The sequence below is a fragment of the Magallana gigas genome, chromosome 1 (assembly GCF_963853765.1).
Source record: "Magallana gigas chromosome 1, xbMagGiga1.1, whole genome shotgun sequence".
NCBI lineage: Eukaryota > Metazoa > Mollusca > Bivalvia > Ostreida > Ostreidae > Magallana > Magallana gigas.
The window spans coordinates 37,634,043-37,659,824 of record NC_088853.1 but is presented as its reverse complement, the minus strand read 5'-3'; the positions used below and the strand labels follow the sequence as shown (position 1 = coordinate 37,659,824).

The 25,782-nt window shown below is 32.8% G+C and overlaps 2 protein-coding genes and 1 long non-coding RNA gene across 3 annotated transcripts in view; 2 read left to right on the top strand and 1 right to left on the bottom strand.

The window, feature by feature from the left end:
• Nucleotides 1–2,567: 2,567 nt before the first annotated feature.
• Nucleotides 2,568–4,514, top strand: LOC136275895 (probable serine/threonine-protein kinase clkA). The gene is made up of 4 exons (XM_066086136.1): nt 2,568–2,578; nt 3,366–3,586; nt 3,668–3,865; nt 3,946–4,514. Exons 1-4 carry the CDS (start codon nt 2,568–2,570, stop codon nt 4,512–4,514), a joined length of 999 nt encoding a protein of 332 aa, XP_065942208.1.
• Nucleotides 4,515–7,777: 3,263 nt separating this feature from the next.
• The window catches only part of LOC105322535 (multiple epidermal growth factor-like domains protein 10), a 32,121-nt gene continuing 14,116 nt past the window's right edge, over nt 7,778–25,782 (top strand). Inside the window, exons 1-6 of the mRNA XM_066079093.1 lie at nt 7,778–7,890; nt 10,400–10,630; nt 15,719–15,973; nt 17,089–17,223; nt 19,732–19,869; nt 19,996–20,133. Coding sequence (XP_065935165.1) covers nt 7,839–7,890; nt 10,400–10,630; nt 15,719–15,973; nt 17,089–17,223; nt 19,732–19,869; nt 19,996–20,133 — 949 coding nt within the window. The 5' untranslated portion in view covers nt 7,778–7,838. The remainder of the gene's footprint in view (nt 7,891–10,399; nt 10,631–15,718; nt 15,974–17,088; nt 17,224–19,731; nt 19,870–19,995; nt 20,134–25,782) is intronic.
• LOC136273748 (uncharacterized) lies at nt 18,425–19,605 on the bottom strand. Its single transcript, XR_010711983.1, has 3 exons — nt 19,278–19,605; nt 18,973–19,104; nt 18,425–18,541 (listed from the first exon to the last, which is right to left on the bottom strand). It is a non-coding gene; the product is annotated as an uncharacterized lncRNA (long non-coding RNA).

Genomic DNA, 25,782 nt, shown 5'->3' with positions numbered 1-25,782 from the left:
TGACGTAACGTCATTTTTAAATTTTTCAAAAAGTCATTTTGTCCGCGGCGTTTCTCAAAAACGCTTTAAGATAAAGGCTTGAAATTTTCAATGGTTATGACTTGGTCGATTTACCTCTGTGAGAAGGCTCGAAATGAAAATCTGTCGCTTCCGGTCGAAACCGGAAGTAAATCAAATTTTTCGAAAAAATGAATTTTCTGCTCAAATCAAAAATGAATATGTGTTTTGTAGAGCTTAATAAGCTGAATCTAACACTGAAAGCCGTTTTAAAATCGGACGATGCATATCGGGGTTTAAAAATTGATTTTTCCGGAAATTTTGATTCGGCGTCCTTGGTTTACAAAATAGCAAAAAATTTAAAGTAAAATTAACTCGTACCAAAAATAATTGTTTAGTCGTACTTGAACACATTCGGATTCTTGAAATCGGAAAAGTTTTTGTTAAGTCGTACTTAAAATCATTCGTATTTTGTAAAGTCGTACCAGGAATAATTCGATTTTTTTATTTTAGTTACTTTTGTTGTTGGTTTAAGAGCTCTGCTTCTTATAGGAACTTCCAGCTTTACTTCCGACATTGACGGAAGACCCACTCGTTGCTTTGCAACGAGCTTTGCTCTAGTTTTGACTATAACTCTCGAGAAGAAGTTTAAATTAATTTATAAGAAACGCAATTATGACCAAAGTATTAATCACAGATACAAGAAGCAAAGTAAATGACTTAGATGGAATTTATTTTGATATAATTGTTTTATTTCGTCGCAGTGTTTTAATGAACAAATTTGGGAGCGGAGCGGCTGTCGGGTCGTCTCCCCAACAAGAAACAGACAAATGCGACGACCCCAAAATGGGCGAAGTTGTGCACTGGGTAGGTCACAAATGCACCACACCACTCAAAAAGCAACATTTGTCAATCAAAGTTCAAACAAAGTTCAATAAGAGGCCAACGTTCAATCATAATTGAAATTCCAATCAAAATTGCAAAAAAGTGCAGTAGGGTTTACATGTAATGGGTCAATATCCCATTCAATACACAAGTGCATAATTAAACACATGATAATTTGCTTGTATTAAAGTTGCAATAATTAAACGCGCTTTTTGCGCCACAAAAAAAATGCACGATTTAGTAAACACCGTTCAAGTTCAGGTGGGGTTTAATAAAAGCGCCACATGCATGAACGTGCATCCGCCACCAAAGGTCCTATACATTGGTGACGGCGTCATATCCCCACCTCAATTAGTTACCACCGACCAATGCCAATGAGGATGGGATTGCTTTTACTTGGTTTTATCATTTTTACCCCCATTATTTGTTCAATAGCCACTTGTAAATTGTTGAGAAAAAGGTCTGTCCACAACATAGACAGGTGGTTACTGTCACTACGAAAAAAGTTGAGTCTGACTAATTTCAGTTTTAGCATGCTTGATGTAGCCTCCTCCCGGGCTCACGCTTGTTTGCTAGACGGTCAACTCGGGTTCGGGTTTGATTCATGGCTTTGGTGTTTGTTAAGTTTTGTGATTGTATTTGCAGAAAATCTCAGTCGAAAAAGCTCCACAATAGTATCGTTCAGTTCAACCTTTGGTAATCGATTTGCAAATGTTGCCAATGACGGTAGTTCAACAACATCTCATCTCACCGATGTAAACAAAAATATAGTTTGGTTTGAAGTCGATCTTGGAGAACCTTACAGTATCAATAACTTTAAACTGTATTATAGAAAAAAGTTATTTGCAGTAAAAAAATCTATACAAAACAAGGACGTCATTATGATAGATTACTATTACGACTTGAAAAAAACTAAATCAAATGTTGGTTTCACTGAAAACAAAATTCAATAGTTGAAGGAAATGCATGGCTACGAAACAGATTAAATCACTTCTATATGGATGCATCAAACTCATTTGCATTAACTTCAACAACTACACAGAGAACCCGCTGTTACAGTAACTCTACAGTATACCTAGAAGTCCGACCTAACATTTTGAACATGGAATGTGAACAGCGAAGTACGTCATTTTGGAGACCACGTTTGACCACCCTGACGATCGGGATGCTACTTGACTTTAGTATTAAAAAATGTGTATATTTTGAAATACACATTTCTTAATACTAAAGTCAAATCAAAGTTGGGATCAAAATTTTCTTATGCGTTCAAACAATTTGATAGCTGGTTTGCTTTCAATGAGTACGAGTGCAAGCGCCCTGTAAATAATGACAGAAAATAATTCTATTATTTAACATTTTTTGTGGAGTCATTATCATTATAATGATGCAAGTTTTATTTTTGGGTTGTTTTTTTTTGAGGGGGATTTGGTTTTTTTTTTTTGTTATTTTTCTTTTTCTTTTTTTTTTTTTGGGGGGGGGGGGGTGTTAGGTGCACACATATAATAATTAAATTGAATTAAATTATAATTATTCAGATGGAATAGCTTTGATGAGAAGTTGTTGGTGGCTGGTAATCAGCTGAAACAAATAAATCGACACTGTTCTAAGATTTCATCGTTTGTATTACAGTAGATAACTTGTCTTTGATTTCAAATGTTGGCGCTTGCTGATTAGGATTGTGACCAATGTTACGCAGGTTAGCGATGTGTCCCTTGGGCTTCTTTTTTAAAGTTTGGCTGATAGTTTTCTTTTTAGGTCGCAAAAGTGGCAAATATATTGAAGATTGTTCCTCGTGTCAAGGATGCTAATCTTGTGATGTGAGCAGTGTTTTTGTTGTGAGTTGTTTAAAGTTTAAAAAAAAAGTAAAAGTTACCTCAATGTTTAATAAGAGCATACAGTTTGCAACATGTATCAAAGACAATTGCAGCAGGGAAAAATGTGTTTAGCTAAGAGTATAAAACATGTGTCATAATTTAAACTAAGCTTTATGAGTAAAGTAAATCCCTTTTAATAATAAATTCAGCAGTATGCACTTTTTTAAAGTAATGAACAAATAATAATTGACTATGAGATGAAAATCTTTGGCAAAAATATCATTTTATATTTCGTTTTTATCATTTTGAAATTCATGCATCAGTGCAAACAACGGTAATGCCCCCTACATTTTTGGATACATCAGTTGACTTAACTTATATTAACCATACATTAGCAGCATCTACAGTAGCAACGACTACTACAGTAGCACAAACTATAAACGAAACATTAACAGTAGCAACGAATATGAACGAGACAAGAACAACATCACAAACTATAATAACAGAAACAAAACCTTCGTCAGAGCAACAGTTGAAACGACAACGACAGAGACATCTGCAATAGCACCAACAACAACAGAGGCAACAACAGTAGCACCGACTACAACAGCGGCACAAAAAGTAGCAAGGACTCTAACAGAGGCACAAACAGTAGCACTGACTAAACAGAGGCACCAAAATAAGCACTGACTACAACAGGGGCATCAACAATAGCACCGACTACAATAGAGACGTCTACTGTAGCACCGACAACAACAGAGACAACAACGGTAGCACTGATTACAACAAAGGCACCAACAGTAGCACCGAGTACAACAAGGGCACCAACAGTAGGACTGACAACACCAGCGACATCATCAGTAGCAACGACTACAATAGAGACGTCTACAGTATTACCGACAACAGAAGAGACATCAATAATAACCCCGACTATTAAAGAGATAAATACAGAAACAACCACTACAACAGAGACACCAACAGTAGCAACGACTACAACAGAGGCACCAACAATAGCAAAGACTACAACAGGGGTATCAACAGTAGCAACGACTACAACAGAGGCACCAACAGTAGCAACGACTACAACAGAGGCACCAACAGTAGCAACGACTACATCAGAGGCATCAATAGAAACACCGACTACAACAGAGGCAAAAGTGGAACCAACGGTAGGACCGACAACAGCAGCACATCAACAGTAGCACCGACTACAATAGAGACGTCTACAGTAGCACTAACAACAACAGAGGCAACAACTGTAGCACCGACTACAACAGAGGCACCAAAACTAGGACCGACAACACCAGAGGCAACAACAGTAGCACCAACAATAACAGAGGCAACAACAGTAGCACCGACTACAACAGAAGCACCAACAGTAGCACCGACTTCAACAAAGCCACCAACAGTAGGACCGACAACACCAGAGACATCAACAGTGCCACCGACTACAACAGAGACGTCTACAGTATAACCGACTACAGAAGAGACATCAATAATAACCCAGACTATTACAGAGATACATGCATCTACAGAAGCACCGACTACAACAAAGGCACCAACAATAGCACCGACTACAATAGAGACGTCTACTGTAGCACCTACAACAACAGAGGCACCAACGGTAGCACCGATTACAACAAAGGCACCAACAGTAGGATCGACAACAACCGAGACATCAACAGTAGCATCCTAAACAATAGAGACCTCTACAGTATTACCGACTACAGAAGAGACATTAATAATAACCCCGACTATTACATAGATATTTACAGAAGCACCGACTACAACGGAGGCACATACAGTAGCACTGACTAAAACAGTAGCACCAACAATAGCACCGACTACAACAGAGAAACATCAACGGTAGCGCCATCTACTACAGAAGCATCTACAGTAACAAATACTACAACAGTCACATCCACTTAGAAGAGATATCTACAATGACCACCGGAAATACACAACAAACAACAAAAAATTCTGGGGTAACTTAAGAAAACAAAATCATTATCGGAGTTAGCGTTTCTGTCATTTGTTTAATTGTTCTTCTTATAGTTGCTGTTTTGATTTTCAAATGTTGCCAAAAAAACAGAGCGTCAAGATTTCTCAACTTATTAAAAAACATGTTTATAAACATACATAGATTTCAGATATTAAGAAAAAGCATGTCGTTTTTGTCATGAATAAAGAATGGCTACAACCTGTCAATTATCGCAATCACTTAACCTCCTAGAAACCCGTGCTATATTATTTTGAAAAAAGGAGCTTAACCTGAGAATGGGACCTAACAGTATAACGGGTTTTGCACTATGGCTAATCGTGTGATGCACACCACAAAGAAAAAAAAAAGAACACAGAAGTCATTTCGTTTTACATCGCTTAATGTGAAAACATAACAACATATGAGTTAGCAAATTAGCGTTGAAGAGAATAAATGTTGCAGATCCATATAATCTGATAAAATGTGTGCATAAATGTCTTTATGAATTTACCTTCTATGTTTGTTCAAATGCTGGTAGTTTGTTTACATATAAAACTGGCAATTTGTCAGCACCTCTAGGAATATCTTGACAGTAAGCCAACGGTTAAATCTGAGAGGAGAAAAACAAAACATAGTGGTATATGATCCTTTCTCATCAAGAGCTGTTTGATGAACGCTTCAAAGTTTAGTGTTTTAACACCGGATGTAGTATACATGTCTCACATTGTAATGAAAAAAAGGGTTTTTCGATCAGAATATCACACCGTCCGGTAATTTTTTTCTTTTGTCCAACATTTTGATTTATATGTAAAATATCTAATATCAAAGATTATGTTTCTATCAAAGAGAAAATCACTTGTTTTATTATCCACTTGATCTCACTAAAATGAAATGAAAATGTAAACTTAAACTCAGGTTCCGTGTGTTATGTATTGTTTCCCTTTTGGGTATTTTTTTTTTGTTAAATATTTAAACAGCAAGTTAAAAAAAAGTCTCTATTCTAAAGACGAAATTAAGGAAACATGTTTGCAAATTTTAGAAATATTGCATTTTAAAAAATTGAAGTTTTTGTATAATATGCATCAAGAAAATATATTTAAACCTTACAAAATATGATAATTTCAATTAATAATCTCGAAGGAAAAAAATGAACGATAGTTTGATAGCATATCAAAATTGTATATATATTTATTGACAGAAAATACCGCCTTCAATAAACCATTAAGGCGGCAGCATCATTCCTAACGACCCAGGTCGGGAGACGACCGTGATGTTACTAAACTTGAATATAGCCCGTATAGCAAATTGAATATGAAACGTGAGATAGCTAATCTGTATATCGTATGCCGATCAAACGCATGTCATACAGATGATTTTTTTTTATTTTCTGTAAATATTGAGAATAGTTTTATACAGTCGAATCTAAATATGATAATCATAAATATGTTTGTACAATTATATAAACAACTTCATTTCCTTTGAAACATTACTTATTAGCTGGTCTAGTAACAAAACAGTAGGTAATTGTATATTGTCGGCTGAGTTTGCATAGAGTAATGAAGGCATGGGGGGAAAACTGAGATGCATTTACACAATGTTCAGTAAAACATCACTTCGAGAGTTATTTCGCAGACTGTGATTAAACAGGTTATCATTAAATTACTGGCTTTATTTATTCACTGACAATGTAAAATGTATTTCTGTTTCTGTTATCATAAAAGTTATTCTCTTTTCTAAAAAAAAAAAACATGTCTTTTAAAATGAAACTGTAGGGCGATACTGAGAGTGAACGTGCAAGAGGTATCATACATGTAGGTATAAATTGAAGAACATTTTGGTGCCTAATTGGATACAAATCAAGAGGTAAAAAAACTAGGGTCCATAACTCCTGTAAATAGACAATTCGACCGATGCTATATGGGCTCAAGGAACACGTTTATGTTCTACAATCTGACTTTAACGTTGTCAAACAAATTCATTCAGTTCCCTGTTTAGTTCTATTTTCAAAAAGCATTGATACACGATGGTACAATACAACTACGTATTCTTTTTTGAAATGATTGTTACTTTATTAAGTTTGTTGAAAACTTCCTGGTGCTAGTTTGTTCCACGTACAAATAATTTATTTAAAGTATATTTCTGATTTTTATCTTTTTATACTTACTATCAGCTTTGCATGTCAAAAATGAGCACACACAATTATTTTTTTACAATAAGATAAAATATATTAATAATCGACTGTACCTGTAGATCTATTATAACTTTTTTACGGCTTCACAACATTGATATAGACTTTGCTTAAGTTGAAAAGGATGTCTTTGTATCTAACAACTAAAGTTCTTAAAGTCCTTCTCCCCACTCCAATGTATGATGAAATAAATGATTATTTTGAAGACTTTCTATTCATTAGACTAACAATTACTTATATTATCAATCTGACTATGGTCTTTAACTTTATGATATATCTTTTATTTCTGAGATCAGTTTGGTAAATGGTATAACAATTAGACTCTGTTAATGGTAAAGAGGGAAGAAGTGTGATAATGTACTTTTTATTGTCTATTTAAACTCATTTACTTCCTGTAAAATATCCGGAATAGGTTTCATTTAAACAATAAAATGCTTTCTTTGGTGATTCATTCGGGATATGAAGGTAGTGACATTGCAGAAAAAAATATTTTTTTCTGCAATGATCACTACCTTCATAACCCGAATGAATCATTTAAGAAAGCATTTTATTGTTTATATTAACATCTTTAAGCTAATCGATAAATTGATTAGGAAAAGTAAGTAAAATGCACTAAATTACTGTTGATGTACGTAAGTAAGTTAGCTAAAAGAGACAGCCAAATCGTCTCCTGAGAGACCTTGAGTCTGACATTTTCATGATTATTTTGTGCAGTCCGTGATTTTTCCTAGGTCGCTATAGGTTTGGACCAATCGATAAACAGGGCGTGTCGATGTCTGTTCTGTCATTTTCTTGTCAGTTTCTGCCGCTGTAGATTTCGACCAATCGATAAATGGGGCGTGTAGATTTCAGTCTGTCTGTTTCTATAGAGCTATGAATTAACTATAAGTTCCCGTAACAAATAGAGGGAATAATACTTGGGAGATGTAAATATATGATACTAAAGCTTCAGTCTTGATTGGTTTTCGCTGTAATGTATTCACTGTGTTTATGTTTCGGACTTTTTGTATTTTCAAGTGCATATGGTAAGTTCATGCATATATAATGTCATTTATACGTGTTTATGTTCAGATCAAAAACAGTTGGAATCTTTTCGATATGTGACACCAAAGACCAATGCAATGATCAACATAGATACATGGGGCACATTTATCATTTCTAAGCCTAGTTAATGAGTCATTAAATCAATCTCTAATAAGTCTAAATTTCATCAAATTCCTGATACATGAAAAAGGCATAAGCAAACTAAAACAAAGAAAAAAAATATATACTTCCTTACATTGTATGTTATCTATTGCTTATTAAAAGCTGATAAGTGCTAGGGATATAATTTAACTCACGTACACTAGATAATCAGCTGCATATTTTACAGTTTTTAGCTGGTTTGTCTTTCTCATTTAGCAGGCATGTTATTGCTTATAATTAATTAGATTAATTTTAAAAGGGCGAATGAAAATGTTTTAAATCTAACTACTATGCTCTAGATTCGCACATTTGAGAAACAATGATAAAGTTCATGTAATCGTTTTTTCAGCGTTTAGGTTCAATATACCGACTATATTTGAAATCATGGTATTTTGTAGTTTTGATTCATAGCAATCCAAATAATTTTATGTGCGAATTTACAATACAACCAAATTATCAAATGTACAACCTGGCAAATGATAAGAATAGTGAACGATACGACGAATTCATCATATAGCAGCAAGCATAGCGTACTCTCAAATTTAATAAATTGCATATGACATAAAGTCACTTTATATGACAATATTTACTTTTAAGAAAAGGGTCTTTCTAAAAAAACAATGTATTTTTTCCATGGTTTTATGAAAAGTCGTTTTTAAACTGAATTTCAAAATCGCCATTGAAGAGTTAAACCTTTAGTTGGCTATTTTAAAAGATTTATCTTTATATAATAAAAATTAAATTACATTTTAGGTAAAATTAATCATAAACATTTTATTCGGAACTATTCAAACACTAAAACACTGTCATCCGTTGTGGACAGCATTTATATGGCAAAGAGGCTGTTAAATATTTCGTATTAATGCTGTAGCCTTGGACACATTGTCAGCCTTTATTTCTAAATTTTACTTTAATGTTTACAATACTTTGGTAAGGTATTCCCATTAATCAGCCCACATTATACCGGCATTTGTAAAGTGAATATTGCATTGCAGACAACTCTTTCTTAATGGATTTGTTATGGATTTAAAGCAAGAGGTAAATAATCAAGATATTTAACTTGTCAGACGACTGCTTTGCCTCACATTATACATGTATTGATGTTCAATGCAATATCAGAAGTGATTATTGCGTTTATTTAAACTTCAGATCTCAATAAAATTACACTGATATTTTAGAATTAATAATTAAGAGAATTGTACACGATTACTTCTGAAATTGACCAATCAAACATGCGTATACGTAAGAATGAAGGACTACACGTAATACAATTATATAAATTGCATTTGGTTTTCCTTAAGTTTTGGTTTCAAAAATATTATTTCAAATATCATTTGACTTGAATATTTTGGAAAAAAAGGTAAGCAACCCAAGATATGTTCAATAATATTCAGAGTATTTTGCTGTTTCGGCTTTTATACAGAAATATATTAATAATAATTTCTATTTTTTGGGTTAAGATAAGAATATGATACACATCTAACTATCATTTCGTTTTAAATTTAAATTCATTTTTAAAACCAGTAAAGGACCATATATGGTATGGGCCTAAAATGACCCCCTTAAAGTAATATCATTATTTTACTGTAATTCTTTGTTTTCTTTAGACAGAAATATATGTGATGTTTTAACTTAATGTTTATTTTGATTCAAATGCCCACAATTTAGAAATACGGCAATGTAAAGAAAGCCTTTTCCCGCCATTTTTGCATTCTAGCATAAAAAAGCTTGTTTTCAAGAGGTTTTTCTCTCAGGAAACATAGAGCGCATGCTTGAACCAACAAAATATTTTAATCAGAGATGTATCTAGCCAAGACTAATAAGTGACAAAAAAGTTGTCCTGGTTCAAGCATGCGCTCTATATTTCCCATTCGTAAAAATATGAGAAAAATGTCAATTTCGACTGATTTTGATTAAATTTTTGAAATAGCATCACTTCTGACGTCATATACTGCAAGTGAGTGCAAATAAATCAAACAAATATGTGAAAAATATATTTTATATGAACTCTGAATTATATGAATTATAACATTTTATTGTAACCAAAACATTTAAAAAATGGTGAATTATGGGGGCCAAATTTAACTCTTATCATATATAGTTCTTAACAGCATATTCATATATAGAATATGTTTGTTTTATAACACCTTTTGTTAGGTCGACAGCCATGGTTTGTTTCTAAGACATAACGTTTTAACGGAACCAAACTTATTTTTCGCTCACAGTTGATTAAAACCAAAACCCCAAAAAACCGCTGCATTTTTTAAAATAATAATTGTTTTAGCTGTGTATATTTATTTAGTTTTAGATATTGAAATGTTAACAAAGAATGCATGTCTGTCTTTACAGTTAACATTGCTTTGAACAAATCAGCATACCAGACGAACCCGATCATTGGTGAACTATATGACGCTAGTAACGCTGTAGACGGACGTAAAACAAACCTCACGTTCAATGGTGGTCAATGTGCTTCATCAAAGGAAAGCATGGAAACCGCCACCTGGTGGGTGAACCTGTCCAGCATCAATAGCATTCATCACATTACCATCTACTACAGGACAAACAACAAGCCATGGTCCAGTATGGTTATTTTTTATATATCATTTAAATGATAAAAAAAGTAAACCTTCCATAGTAATATTTCACATCAATTCAAAATTTTGTTGGATTTGACATGAATATAACAGTTTTTAATTTGATATTTCATTTTTAGGAGTGAAAACACTCTCTGTAGATTACTTAAATTACGAACGTATTTTAAACTCTGTGCTGAATTAGATATTTTCTCTGTTAATTAAAACTTCTTAACCGTTATACAGTAGAAAAAATGTTTTTTTCGACAAGATAATCGTGTTAATAATTCATGTAACGTGGGTGTTTGTTCGTATAATATGCGGGATCGTGCGTGTATCAGAAAAATTGGTTTCCGTTTTATTACCGTGCTTGATCATGCGTTTTTCTTCGTTTTGTTACTTTTCAGGGAATGCCAGGATTTATTTTAAAACAACGACAAGTAGTTTTTTGAACAATGTAAATTTAAAACATTTTTAGACGGGGTCACGTGACCCCGTCTATTAGTTTACTGTCAGCCAAAGTCTCAAACCGGAAGGCACGCGTAGAACACATGAATTGAGTCTACGTGAAAGAAAATAGTGCATAAAGTTTTCATGCATTTCAGTAAATATGTATTATAAAAACACGCATTAGATCTTTTTAAGTCCTCTGTGTATAAACAAAATTCTATTTAGAAAATAAACAAATAGTTTTATTTATCAAAATATTCTTGCTCGGGTTCAAATGTGGAATGGGTTACGTAACTGAATGCACAGCGCCGTTGACGATTCAGTTGATGTACGAGCTCATTAATCAATAGAAGATGTTGATGGTGGAATCGAAATTAAAGTTCCCAAACGCAATGGGCCATTTTTGAAAAGTTGTGAATTTTATTTTGACAAGCTTTCACCTTAATACTACCAAACTTCATGCGCAAGCCGAAGTTAAAATCGGGACGGGTTATACACAGATGTTTTACAAATTAAATAGGTATTTCATTGGCTTCCAGTCTACTTGCAGTATGACTGCTGTTCGTCTCTAAAGGAATTTTGTACAAAGAAAACAAAAACAAGTCTGAATTTGCCTTCTCGTTCGTTGGCTCTTTAGTTGATTTAACTGAATTTAAATTTTAAACAATGCATTGTAAGCAAAATCTATAATAGATTATACATTTTGGAAGACTTATACATCATATAATATATATACAATCTTATCGATTAAAGAACCAAGTTAAATGTTAATGTTCATGTTTTCCGGCTTAGTTAGAATCAGGATTGGTGTGAATTACATTGTAAAATAATGCATTACATTACCATTACTTCATGAATTAGGGCATTAAATTACCATTACCATTACATGAGTAAAGTAATGCATTACCATTACTTTGTGAAAAGTCAATAAGTTTTAAAAAAGTAATTTAAAAACTAAATAAAGAGTTTTTGTAAATACATGTATTTCATAAATAAAACATGCTTAAAATATATACAGGTTCATGTTCATGTTTACTATCAGGTTCTTAATGATCGACTTATACAAGATTGCTCTTGCTTTTGTAGTTCTCAAAGTAAGGTTGGTCCCGTAAAATCTATAAACACGCAAATGGCGGAGTTGACAATCTCTATTATTTATGTCTCAGATTTTTAGAGTATGATTTATAATGAAAAGAAACGGTTGTATCGTAATTCGTGTAGGTGATGCACGAGTTTACACAAACAAGTAGCAAGTGGCGAACGGATTTATTTTTACCTATTAATTTTGCATGAATCGCAAATGAAGAAAATCGTGTCAGATAAGTCGGTCTAAAAAATCAAAATTGCGACCGTGACAATTTTTTTTTATTGTCAAAGTTCTTGGAATCTTATTGTAAAAAAATAGTTCTAACGTCAGGTGCCTGTGTTTGTTATCGGTATACACATGTTCACTTTGTTTGTTTATTCAGCAGTTTTAGAGTTTTCGGGTTTTTCATAAAACTTTTATTACAGATACCGTCCAACTTGTGGATTTTTCCTTGGATCACAAAATTGAATAAATCTAATGGTTAAAATTATCCACTTTGATATAGTTGTTTGATTTTCCCGGTTAGTAGTAATTTTTAAAATGTAAAAAGTAAAATTTAGATAAAGTATCAGACAATTGCAAAAAAGCCGAATTAACATAGATTGTAACAAATAATTTAAACTCATAAGTTTTGGAAGCATATTCGAGGAAATCCAGGACAATTACAAATCAAACTTTCAAGACCCCGTCTTTCAGTACTCTCAGTACTTTGATTTTAGAAAAACATTAACAATTGTTAACATTCATGTATCATGTCAGCGCTAATTTTTTAAAAATATTCTCTCTTTCGTCGTTAAATACATTAAGTAAGTATTTCAACAACTTAATCAATCCTTTGTTTGGTCTAGCTAGTTTTGCATAATTTTGTAATCAGCCTATAACATGCATTCATTGTATCTTGACACATAATTTTAATCATATTAGCAAGAGAGACATGTTGAATGCAGCGGTCAAGCTTACCCATTCCCCGTTTTAAACTTAACACTTATTTCCCAAGTTTTCTTTTAATTGAGAATACGCTACTTAATCCTCTCTGGTACATTGTATACACATTTGTTAGAAATAAAATGTATTTAGACGCTTTAAAATTTAGAATAAATAAAATTCACTCCAATATGTACCGTGAACTATGAACATATGATATGTGTAAAATCGAAATTTTTTGGAACAAGGTAACAAATTTATCTATATCTTGCATAATTAAATCGTACGTAAGGGAATCGGATTACATTTACATCAACTTGTATGTAATTTGTTAAAAAAAGCTTACCGTCTTTAAAGCAAACTCTTAACAGCAATAAGTTTTCAAAGAAAATTAAATTCTTTTTCTTTTTATATAAATATCGCCTTCCTCTATATGCCACGGCGTGTGGAGTTTTTTTTATATGTGCCTTTTAAGCGTATCTAAGGCATATCTTTTACCGTATCTAATATGCAAATTTGCTTACAGATATTAGCCATACCATATCGAATTTTTACATTTTTCGTATTTGCATATAAAAAAAGAACAAATGATTCCAATTGAAATTATAGATTATTGCTATCAATAGTTGTACTGGAAAAATAAAGCCTTAATAGGAATGTTTATTGTTTTTTCGTTTTCTAACTTTTTTAGATTTGAAATCTACGAAAATTGTAAAGTCGTACGTAAAAAAAGATCATCAGAAAATTATCTCTCTTGCATCGAACAGTATTTCAACCAATTAAATAAATGTAAATTTTCACATCATGTATTTTCTACCCATTACAAATGAGAGGAAGTGCACAACCCGGAGACTGTAAATTATTTCAACTCTGTATAACGTTTTCCAAGGAAGGCGGGAATAATTTCGTGAAGTTTATGCATTACTTCATTTCCTTTCCACTTCATTTTCTTTAACTTGTGATAGAAATTAATATTCGGTATGGAGACAAAAAATTAATTTGTGTATCAATTCTATATATTATTGTTTACTCGTAAAAAATAAAACAGTCCATGGCCATGCCTTTTTTCAATAAAATGAAAGCACAATGTTGTAAAAATTATAGCAATAGGTTTCCTTAATCCTAATCTTAAAACCTAATTCTGAATTTTGATGGTGTTAAATGGTCTAGAATCGTTCGTTTGCGTATTTTATCGTAATCGTTCGTGTAACGTAAAAATTCACTGAGTTAGTAATCGTCCGTGTATCCTGCGTAATCGTTCGTGTATCGTGAGATACACAAACGTGTATCATAATTGTGCATGTCTTTTGTCAACAATAACGGTGCTACCACTGTAGGATTAACAGGGTTGAATTTTTGAAAAAGCTAAAAAAAAAATTATTAAAAAAATGGGTGTATTATTCTGAAAATCTGAGAAATATAACTCTCATTAGTGATATAAACAAAACAGTAGACAGGTAAAAGATGTCGCATATCGGATTGGAATTATGTAAGGAAGAGAATCGGCCTAAAACGCCAAATGCCTATGAACGCAAAGAGAAATTTGAAGAAAACAATATCTAAGGCAACAATTTCTTTGCTAAATATTGTTGTGTATGTCAAATTAACTTAAAAATTTAAGCAGGAACTGAGATACTAGAACACTTTTTTCATATTTTATTTAAGAAATAAGGAATCATTCTTTGAGTATTATGAGGTGATAATTTTGGTCGGGGCGTGATCAAACCCAACAAAGCCCGACAATGTTTTTTTTCTAGAAATACAATGTAAACAGTAAATGTTTTCTCCACTTTACTATTAAAGTCACGCTTTAAAACCAGAACAACGCGCACAAGAGTCATCAATTTCACAATTGTGTCGACCTCCATGCTAGTCATTACTATGTTCTCAGTTTGCCTGCTACATGCCTTATATTTTTAGTAAACCGATGTATATTCGATTTGAAACAATACATGCAGAACCGCTTCTGTTTCACCTGAACCATCAACCCAAGGGTTAACCACTTCACAATACTAGCATAAGCTCCTTGTATATCCTTCTGATGTATGAAGTTTGCCTGTTACATGTCGATTAAAGTATAAATTAATATATTTACATTTGAAAATATGTTTCCTTATATGAACCTTTAGAATAGCAAAAACGTTCAATTCTGTGTGAACTTGTTCATGACGTCACAATGATCATAGTACGGGTGTCGGTTGAATTATTAAAAACATAAAAACTCGATAATCTTTACAATTCTGAACGATTTGCTTTTTTTTCAAATGTAAATATGAGTAATAAACAGCAAGTTAAAAAGTTCACCGGGATATGAACTTGGTTGGTACGTGATCAAATCTTCACAGGATTTGAGCACGTGACCAACCAAGTTCATATCCATTTGAACTTTTTTAACTCTGTTTATTCCTTAATTAATTCACATATTACTACCTTAAAATATGATTTGTTTTTTTATGAAATTATATATTAAAAACCCCACGTTTTATTTGTTTGATACGCTTTTGACCTAAACTCAAATATAATAGCTGCCATATTTAAAAAAAAAAAAAAAGGAAAAATATACCAGGTAGAAACATCTAACAATTATTATGTGTATTTTGGGTTCATGAAGTACATCATTATCTTGTTTTCCAGGTTCAAATCCATACCTTCCGTCGAGTTTTTTGGGTTTTTCGTTATATGTATCCAACACAACAGATATATCAGAAGGAAGGCTGTGTTTCAAGGACAACCATTTTACAGTTACCACAATACCTCCTGTTTTTACTGTTCTGTGTCCTATGCATGGACAATTTGTCATTTATTACAATGAGCGACTTAAAGGAGTTACATATTCTAGCGGGTATAATTCTGAAGCTCTCATCAAACTCTGTGAAGTTGAAGTTTATGGTAAGTTTACTCTGTAGAAGTGTAAGTCCAGGTATGCATTTTTTTCCCTGAATTTGATTTTCAAATAAAGCAGCAATATCATTTTTACTGTTAATATACAAATTTATCTTTGAATATTTTTTTTTAATAAATTAAAAAAGTAAAATACGTTAGTTATCGTATTTATTCATCACTACGTCACACGGAAGGAATCCAATTTTCTCCTGTGGAATTATTAAATTTCGTTGGGACAATTTTCGTGGATTGCTAAAATTGTTCATGTTCTTGGGATCGTTATTTCGTGTAATCTCTTTAACCTACAAAAGGAAAAATGACTCTATTACCCTATTTTATTATTTCGTGGAGGATGTTAATTCTTGGATTAGAGGTACCCACGAATTTCACGACAATTGAACCTCGGCGGAATCTAATGATTCCACAGTATACGTTAGTGAAAGTAACCATGGTTCATTTCTCAACCTAGAAATCTGATGTCCGATCGTACACGCCTGAATGCTTTCAATGTAGCTAAAGTTCTGATCGATCACTTCAAATATTTCATTAATTGTCAACGTTTAAATAGTAATCAAAGACATCATTAACCAATGAACAGATTGTTTTACATGTATTTGAATAAATGTTAAAAGTCAATACGCTAAGTAAACAACGTATTGTAAATTATTTACAATATAAAAAGTACATTGTATTTAATTCTACGGATAAATATTATTTAAATCATTTATATTATATTATGACCACATGAAATGAAATTAAATTTCAGAAAAAAAATAAAAAAAAAATATGTTGATAATCATTTTTGTTTATATTTACTTTTATTACATGTGAAAAAAGAAGAAAGATAGGAAAAACGAAAACAAAATCATACATCCGTTTTACAATTTAAGATTGTTCATTCTAGAATTCGAATGTTTTTATTTGACACATATATGGATATTTTTTTTTGGCACGACGCGTTCATTTATATGATTTCACTCATCTTTAACATGTTGACTTCTTCTCACGAATGTTTGATCAAATTTATATATAAAATAAAAATAAAAGAATAAAAAATTCTAAGTTTTATGTCTTTATTCAAATTTACATTTTTTTTTTCAAACTCTTTAAAACACATTTAGGTTGTCCAGCAACAGGGTATTACGGATCTAACTGCTCCATTCCCTGTCCAGATGTTAACTGCCAGTACTGTCACATAAGGACGGGCACCTGTCAAGGCTGTAAACCCGGGTATCGAGGTCACAGATGCGAAATGTGTAATAAAACTATTGTGCACCTAACAAATTTGCATTTTCAATTAATTTCCGAACCATGCGATCTTTCCTAACCATTGCTTAAGTTAGTGTTATATAGGTTATATGCATTAGACATTTCATATTCATTCTTTCGTACAATGTGACTTTTATTAGTTAAAGATAATGTTTGCGTTCAAAACCTTTAAGTGTGTTTATTTATAATTAGATAATTAACCATATCATTAGATGCTTAATAATCTTTTAATGAAATGAAGTTAACTTGATAAAAAAATCCCAAAACAGATTCAAATAAACTTATCAAAAATTAAACTTTAACCATTATTATAAATCTACGTACAGGCACATTGAATTAATGTACTTATCTGTTATTTTATTAATTGTTGATTTTTTTTATGGTCTTCAGTTTTCAAAGGAAGACCCTCTTTTTTTCTTCGGTTTCTTTTTATTAACATGGTCTTCCTTTTCCAACGGAAGACCTTTTTGTTTTCGTTCTGTTTCTTTTTCTTCACAATTTTTCTTTTTTCCAATAAGTTTTGTACCCGCAATTGCTCAATAACGAATCGACTGATAACCATCAAACGTATTATTTGTTGACGACATTTCCGTTTTTGAAATGACGTTTCAACGAATTTCAGATAGTCTGCTTGTCAAGTCGTTCTTGAAATCAATAAGGTGTTTGTTAATTCGTACTCAGAATCATTTTAATTTGTTAACTCGTACTAATATTTTTTTTTTCTATTTGCATAAGTCACGCTCAAAACCGGAATTGAATAATTTTTTTGTCGAAAATTCGAAATTTTTTATAAGATCGAAAATGTATATGTGTTTTGTAGATCTCGTTTAGCTGAATCCAACACTGAAATCTGTTTTAAAATCGGACGATACATAAATAAAACATTAGCGTTTATAAATTGATTTTTTCTGAAATTTTGATTCTGCAAATTGGGTTAAGAAAATAGTCTGAACTTTAAGGTGGATCTCTACACCAAATAAGTGTAGGAGATTTTTGTTGCATGCATTTGTTACTAATACTTGGCACAATATTCAACAATAATAGACCTCAAAATACAATACTCTATTTTCTAGAGAATTTTTTAAATATCAGTCTGGTTCCAGATAACCCCTTATTTATCATATTTTTAAACATTTCTGTTCTAAAATTCTTATGAAATTGAAATGTCATTAAGTTTAGAAATAAAAGACAAAATCATCATGAATGAAGTTTGTATGATTTTTATTGGAATCCACATAAATATGAAACTTAAATAAAAAAAAAAATTCTTTTAAGGCAAACTGCTGGACAAAATCCCACAAAAACCTAAAAATATAAACAATATTCATTGGTTAATAGGATGAAAAAAAGAAATTGAATGAAATTGAAAAATTAAAGAAAATACTGAATTATTGCAAAAATCTTGGTATGAAAGATCCTGTTTAAGAGTTGTCTTTCTTTATTTTACATGGTCTCAAATATCTTGGGACCATTTTTTATTAATAAAATTCACGAAGAAAAATTAAAAAAAAAAGGAACAAGTCTATGCTAACTATGTACATGTGTATATATAAGATTTGTAGTGATTATGATAATATTTGAGGATGAAAAGTTATATTTTTGATGAACGCATTATATATATTTATATATATATATATATAACTATTCAAAACAAAATTTTAGTAGTGAAATTGTCTTTTACTTTTTTATATACAATAGCAATTATAAACAACAACCATACGCATATTTATACATACATTAGATGTCCATAGTGATACACATGTACGTGTGGAAATGAAAAACATGCTCCTTTTCAGAATTCTGTCCTTCCCTCAACTGGCTTGCAAATACGGGCTTCCACTGCTATTGCTACATGTACCTAGCTTTATCTATTTAAATCAAAATACATTAGTTTAATGTCTAAGTTTCAATGCAAGTAGTTTACTGCAAATGTTTTACATTTGGGAAATTGGGATTAATTCAAGAGATCGTACTTCGGTACTTTCGTTTTATATTCATCGTACATATATATAGTTTAAGTGAAAATATGATATCTGCTTACCTATATCGATAATCCGTCACAAATATATGATCGCCTGTTGCAGATGACATGACTAAAATGTATTGCCAATAGCGGTGAAACAGTAAATTATTTAAATTCCACGTTTTCCGTACAAAGCAGCTGATAATCAATGTTAGTTGAAAGCTTTAAACAGGAAGAAAATTGACGTACTTATAAGCCTTTTGGTGACTATTCCTATATCATCTCCCTCGTTAGAAGAGTTCAATTTAACGGTGTATAGCTATTTTGTACCACGACAAAATATTATCAATCCGGAACAAAATGGCGTTTCGAACGGATGTCAGACATGTTGTGACGATGTAGCCTTCCACCTTAATGTGGAGTTAACACATTTCAAAAATCATTCAATACTTGTTAAGTCGTACTTGAACACATTCGGATTTTTATTCATTATATAAATAGTATTTCTTTTCTTATTTTAATCCCAATTAAGCTTGTGGCAAAGGGTTATATGGTGATGGTTGCCTTGAAGCATGTGGACAATGTCGTTACGTTACGCAGTGCCTAAAATCTAATGGATCATGTTTAACTGGATGCAATGCTGGCTATCAGGGGGCTACTTGCAAAACGCGTGAGTTAGTTGTTCTTCAATAAATGAAGAGAGACTGAAATGGGGAGAGAAGGGTTGGCAAATACGTTTACTTAAGTAAACACATTTGAGTAGTCTAACCATCCGCTACCTTTTTTCAAATTGTAGATTGCGACAAAGGTTCATATGGTGTGAATTGCAACAGTACATGTGGACACTGCCGTGACTTAAACCACTGTTTTCACGTTGATGGGATATGTTTAACTGGATGTGATGCTGGTTATATGGGAAAGTTATGTGAAAAAAGTAGGTTAAAATCACTCAATAAAATGAATAAAAATCACTGTATATTAAAAATACAAATATACATACCATGTGGGGTCTCTATGTCACCAAAAAAACTGTAAGAACGCGGTTTGCGAACGTGAATTTGTGCATGACGCTCGTGGAGTGGAGGTGTACTCTGATCTCTGAACCGGAAATGTATATATGAATCCGGATTATAACTGAAAATAATAGGCAATTTTGAAATGAATCCAGAACACCCGCCTCCACCTAAAACTGTCACAATATTAGCCCTTATATCAAAAGTTGTAACAAAACAAGACAAAAATAATACATTTTAAAGAATAAATACATATAATCAATTTTCAGTAAATATCAAATGGTGCAGTGACCAGTAAAAGCTAACCTTAAAATATACATGTGAAAAAAAAATGATCATAATAATAGTGATCATCCCTTTATGCCTAATTCATTTGTTCATCACAATGTCATCATTAACACTGCATATGGAAGTAAATGTTCAATAATAAACATTTATTCAATTAGACAAATGCAGTTCACGTATAGGTCTCATATTCAGTTCATTGATAGGTCTCATATAGGTACATGAATTCCCATTCACAACAAGGCGTACATGGACTTTTCGCACAAGTTCATCAGCACTTGGGAAAAGTTCTTCAACAAGTCCAACAGGCCACTGACGTCGCGCTTCACCTTTATATCTGACAATCACAACATACCCAGCTTTAAAGTGTCGTTTTTCAGTAGTCCACTTACAGCAAGACTATAATGTATGAAGATACTGATTATTCCACTGTTTCAAGAAGAAATCGGAAAGTACTTATTCCTGTCTCCACTGTTCTTTTTACAGGAAGTTAGCATTCACACAGGTAGAGAAATGTCCCGATATATGCAGGGCTCAACACAAAAGAGATACCTGGATTACTTGATACCATAGTAACCGGTTTAGAGTATATGATTGCTGTCACTTCGGCCATTATGAGTGAGATTGTTTCCCTTTGGTCCTAATTGTAGACCATCTAAGATACGCCGCGTCACTCTGGTCATCCTTCCTTACATTCTTCCCATGTGGGGAGAGTGAGGGGCGCTAAACATCTACTTTCTCTTTGACTGGTCTATTATGTGCTTTACTGGACCATGCATCACGTCATTGTTAAGATTTTCGGTAGCTCGAATGAAGTTTGTGCTACGGTCAGATCGCAGTTCACTTACGCTTCCACGGAGGGCAATAAATTTCCGTAATGCGTTGATAAATGATGAGCTTGAGATGGATTATTCCAACTCGATGTGAACAGCTCTTGTCGTCAAACACGTAAACATAATAGCCAATCAGCAACACTTCCTCTGGTTTTGCGTGTCACAATCGACCAAATGTAACCACTCCTACGACACTAAACGGATGTCCCGGAGTTACTCTATAGATAATGTTAAATCTGCCATCTTTTGAGACATCAAGTTTCCCTGTAATCTTTTACACACACCACACTTATGAATCACTGATGAAAACAGGTTTTTTTTGCAGCAACACACAGTAGCCATTGTTCCTTATGACACCATCTGTAATGTGCCTCCCCTGATGACCATCAGTTGGAAATGTAGCACAATCAATTTTGCAACATAATATTTCCTAGGAAGGATAATTTGGTTCTTTTGCTCAATTGGAAGTAAACTAAGTTTCAATCTGCCACCGATTCTCATAATAATGTCCTGATCGAAATATGGCCATATATTCTGTAATGAGCTGTCTCTTACAAGAAATAATTCACTTTCTTGTTTCATGGCTAAAGAATCAAATGTCGTATGCTTCCATTTTCTACCAACTACAACCATGCTGTAGCACTGTACATTTAATTGCAGATATTAAGGAATTCCATGTAGAAATCTCTCAAAACGATTTGTGAGGTCTGCAGGTTTCAACATTATCTTGTTACCATTTATGCCGGTTTTTTTATCTTCATGAGGATTTACGAGTGGAAGATATTATTTTACAGGGTCTTTGTTGATCTGCAGAAATCCAGGTCCTCTTAGTCATTTAAAGTTACATTCTCCGTGTTCCTACATCAGCAAGGTTTTTATCTGATTTTACATAATTTTCCCAATAGCAATTTCGTTGTAAACACGTTTGGTATGATTACTAATGTAGCCTAGCACAATCTTGCTGTCAGACTGGAACCATGTATTGACCAACGTAATGTTTAAATGTCTCTGTACAGTTTTTGCAGCTCCCATAACGTAAAAGCGGCGCAAAGTTCTAACCTTTGCATAGCATTTCCATGTAAAGCGGCCAATTTCACTTTGCCAAACACAAATGATACCTTACTCCTCATCTCATCCGGGACTTTGATGTATGACACTGCTGACACTGCTTGTTCTGAGGTATCACAAAATTACGAAAGCCGAGAAGGATCATTCGAGATTCGAGATTCGAAATACGAGATTCGAAATACGAGATTCGAAATTCGAGATTCAATATCTAAATTAACCAATCAAATCAAGGATCTGAAAATATGTATCCTAGCGACATCAAACTGTTCTAAATAAAAATCATACGTACATGCTCTTATATACAAATAAATGCTATGTTCACTTCTCCCTACCTAACTAAATAATTATTTGTATTTACTTTTACACAGAATATCTAAGTAGACTAGTAATAATGCAGTGTGCTTCGCGGATCTAAGTGATTTTATTTGCCCTGGTGCATTTCCACCTGATGCGTTTGAACCCTAAGGTATTTCACCCCCAGTAATAGTTTAAAACCCGGGTTTATTCACCCCTTTTGTGTAAAAATGCGGTTATGGTAGAGAACTTCATAAGCGTAGCTAATTTTTTCTGTAGGGGGTCCTAGGCCAATTTTAAAAAATTTTACTATGTAAATTTAATAAGCTACAATTTTCCCGAGGAAGGGGGTCCAAATACCCTGACCCCCTCCTTTCTAGATCCCTGCATGAAGTTTAGTACATGTATCTAAATAATCTAAATATAAATAATCTGTCCTGTTTCACTAATAAATATAAGCATTACTTATCGTTTTTATGTATGCATACAGTGATACACTAGTACTATGATTATAAACAAATCATTGAGATATTATCACATCATACGGAACTATTAATAAATACAATTTTTTCCTTTTCCTCAGTATACAACTTATTATGAGTCTTACTTTTGGAATTGTTTTCAATATAGAAGGATACCTACTCTCTACAATTAAAGGTAGGGATGATAGGGTGCCAATTTGTTCACATTGCCGATTTCTTGTGCAGAGAACAGTAAAACCTTTTATTTGATTGTGCATGAATATTTCAAAATTAATTGTTGTACATATATTTTGTTATAATTCATTCATTGATATATCAACAATAAAGAATAAAAGCATATGTTTCACAGCCAAGTTAAGTTTCTCTGTAGTTTCCTACCCCCCTACCCCCCACCGCACCAAAATTGACAATAATTACATATACATGTAAGTCATACAAATGTTTACTTTTTTTGTAAGTAAATCTCTAAAGATGTAAATAAGCACTGCAAACAGAGATGTGTGTATTTATTATACTACTACATTACACTTAGCCAGATAAAATGTAATCAGGATGAAGCTACAAGGGGTGAGTGGTGCAAATTTACCAATTTGTCGCCATACACACAGAACACCAAATAAAGAAACTGTGAGTGGTGTGTGGAATGCATAAAAGATGGCGGCAAATTATCTCAAATAATCAGTGCAAAAACCCACAAATAGGCTGTTATTTGTTACATATCCTGCAAAAACATTGATAAAAAATGTTATCGTCCAATAACATAGCCGATTAAGTTAATGTGTACAATGGTCAACGTACATGTAATTCTAATATACAAGAAGGCGGACGTATCAGGCGGGGATCCAGAAATTAAATTTCAAAAATGATCGGTTGAATTACATTAAATGCTTTGATAATTGTTTTAAACTATCGCACGGGTCAAAATGCGTGATAGAAGCTATGTACAGTGTAATTGGAAACTTTCATTTTATATCAATATGTAGTATTACCTATTATAACAAATGAGAGTAAAGCACAACTGCCACAAGCAATACATGTCCTTTACCGGCACCACCTCCCTCCCCTTAAAAAAAATGAAACAATTGCCGTTTTATTTGCTAAAATGTGTGTGGTTCAAGATTTTTCTAAAGGACATACCCGATTAGAATTGAAAAAGAGTCGTACGTTTAAAACTAATTTTGTCAAAATTTTTAGATTCATTTGGTTATATTTTGGTCCATTTGGGTAAATATATGCACCAGCGCAGCTTTAATTTATATATAATCAGGCCATAAATTCAAAATATTTTCAAAAATTTATAGCTTTAAATCCAGTGGATGAAAGAAAAGGAAAGCAAGTCGAACTCGATGAGTGCTAATACCTGTGTTGAATGAATGGTGCAGTAGGATATGCGCAAAAAAGTCCCGTCTACTCTTTCCTACCCTATAATTATTGGAATATTAAATCCGATTATAAGAGTCAAATTAAAAATCAAGTACGGATATGTACCTGTTTATCAAAAGTAAAACTACTCATAATTTATCTACAGTGCATCGTTATGGAGCTACACAGAAAGTTTTATATTAATATGCCGAGCCAAATAAAAAAAAAAAAACCTGGAAAACGAAGAGAAAACAAATTGGGGACAGAATAACTGACAAATTAATTAGGACTATATAGCCCCCCCCCCCCCCCCTCTTGAAATGTATATACTGAAAACAGATTATTGGCGTACAACATCCGCACACAATTTAAAGAAAATTTAATGTTTTTTTATCATTTTCACTAGCTAATGTAAGACATCACAAATACCCCAAACCCCCTCACGGAAAAGGAAATGCTAGGTGATGAGAGAGAGAGAGAGAGAGAGAGAGTGTCGATGTAAATCACAGGTGCGCTAAAACCGTTAAAATTAAAGCTTGCTAGTCGGTCTGCCCTACCCTAGCTACCTCCTCTCTTTTCTCGTTTTAGAGGCTTAATTATTGTCTATATAGGCTTGTAACAAATCAAATCAATTTCAAATTCTAAATCAAACTGAATTTGACACTACAAAACTCTCTCTGTGTCTGTTTGTCTGTCTGTCTGTCTGTCTCTCTCTCTCTCTCTCTCTCTCTCTCTCTCTCTCTCTCTCTCTCTCTTTCATATCGACAATGGCATTGCCATACCCTACAATACACTATTCTTATCTGGATTTTTGTCTTTGAGGTTGTAAATCATTATATCTTCTATGGTTTAAAACTTTATCATAACCTATATTTTGACATGTCGATTATTTCATTGAGTTTCGTTTCATAGCTAAAACATTTAGATTAAACAGATCTTTCTTCGCGAGCCGAATTCACACAGTTGGGGCGAATACACTTCGGGTTAAAATTGTTCGGGGGGGAATACATACAGGGCAAACAAAACCACTTAGATTCGCAAAGCCAACAGTGTTATTTCTAATTTAATTGTTTATACTGTGTGGGGTTAATTCATCAATGTTAATTTAACCATTTTAAAACCACTATATAAGAGCTATTAAGACATTTATTTGTAGGAAAGAGCATGTACGAATGATCTTTATTTAGAACAGTTTGATGTTGCTAGGATACAGGTTTCAGATCCATGATTTGATTGGTTAATTTAG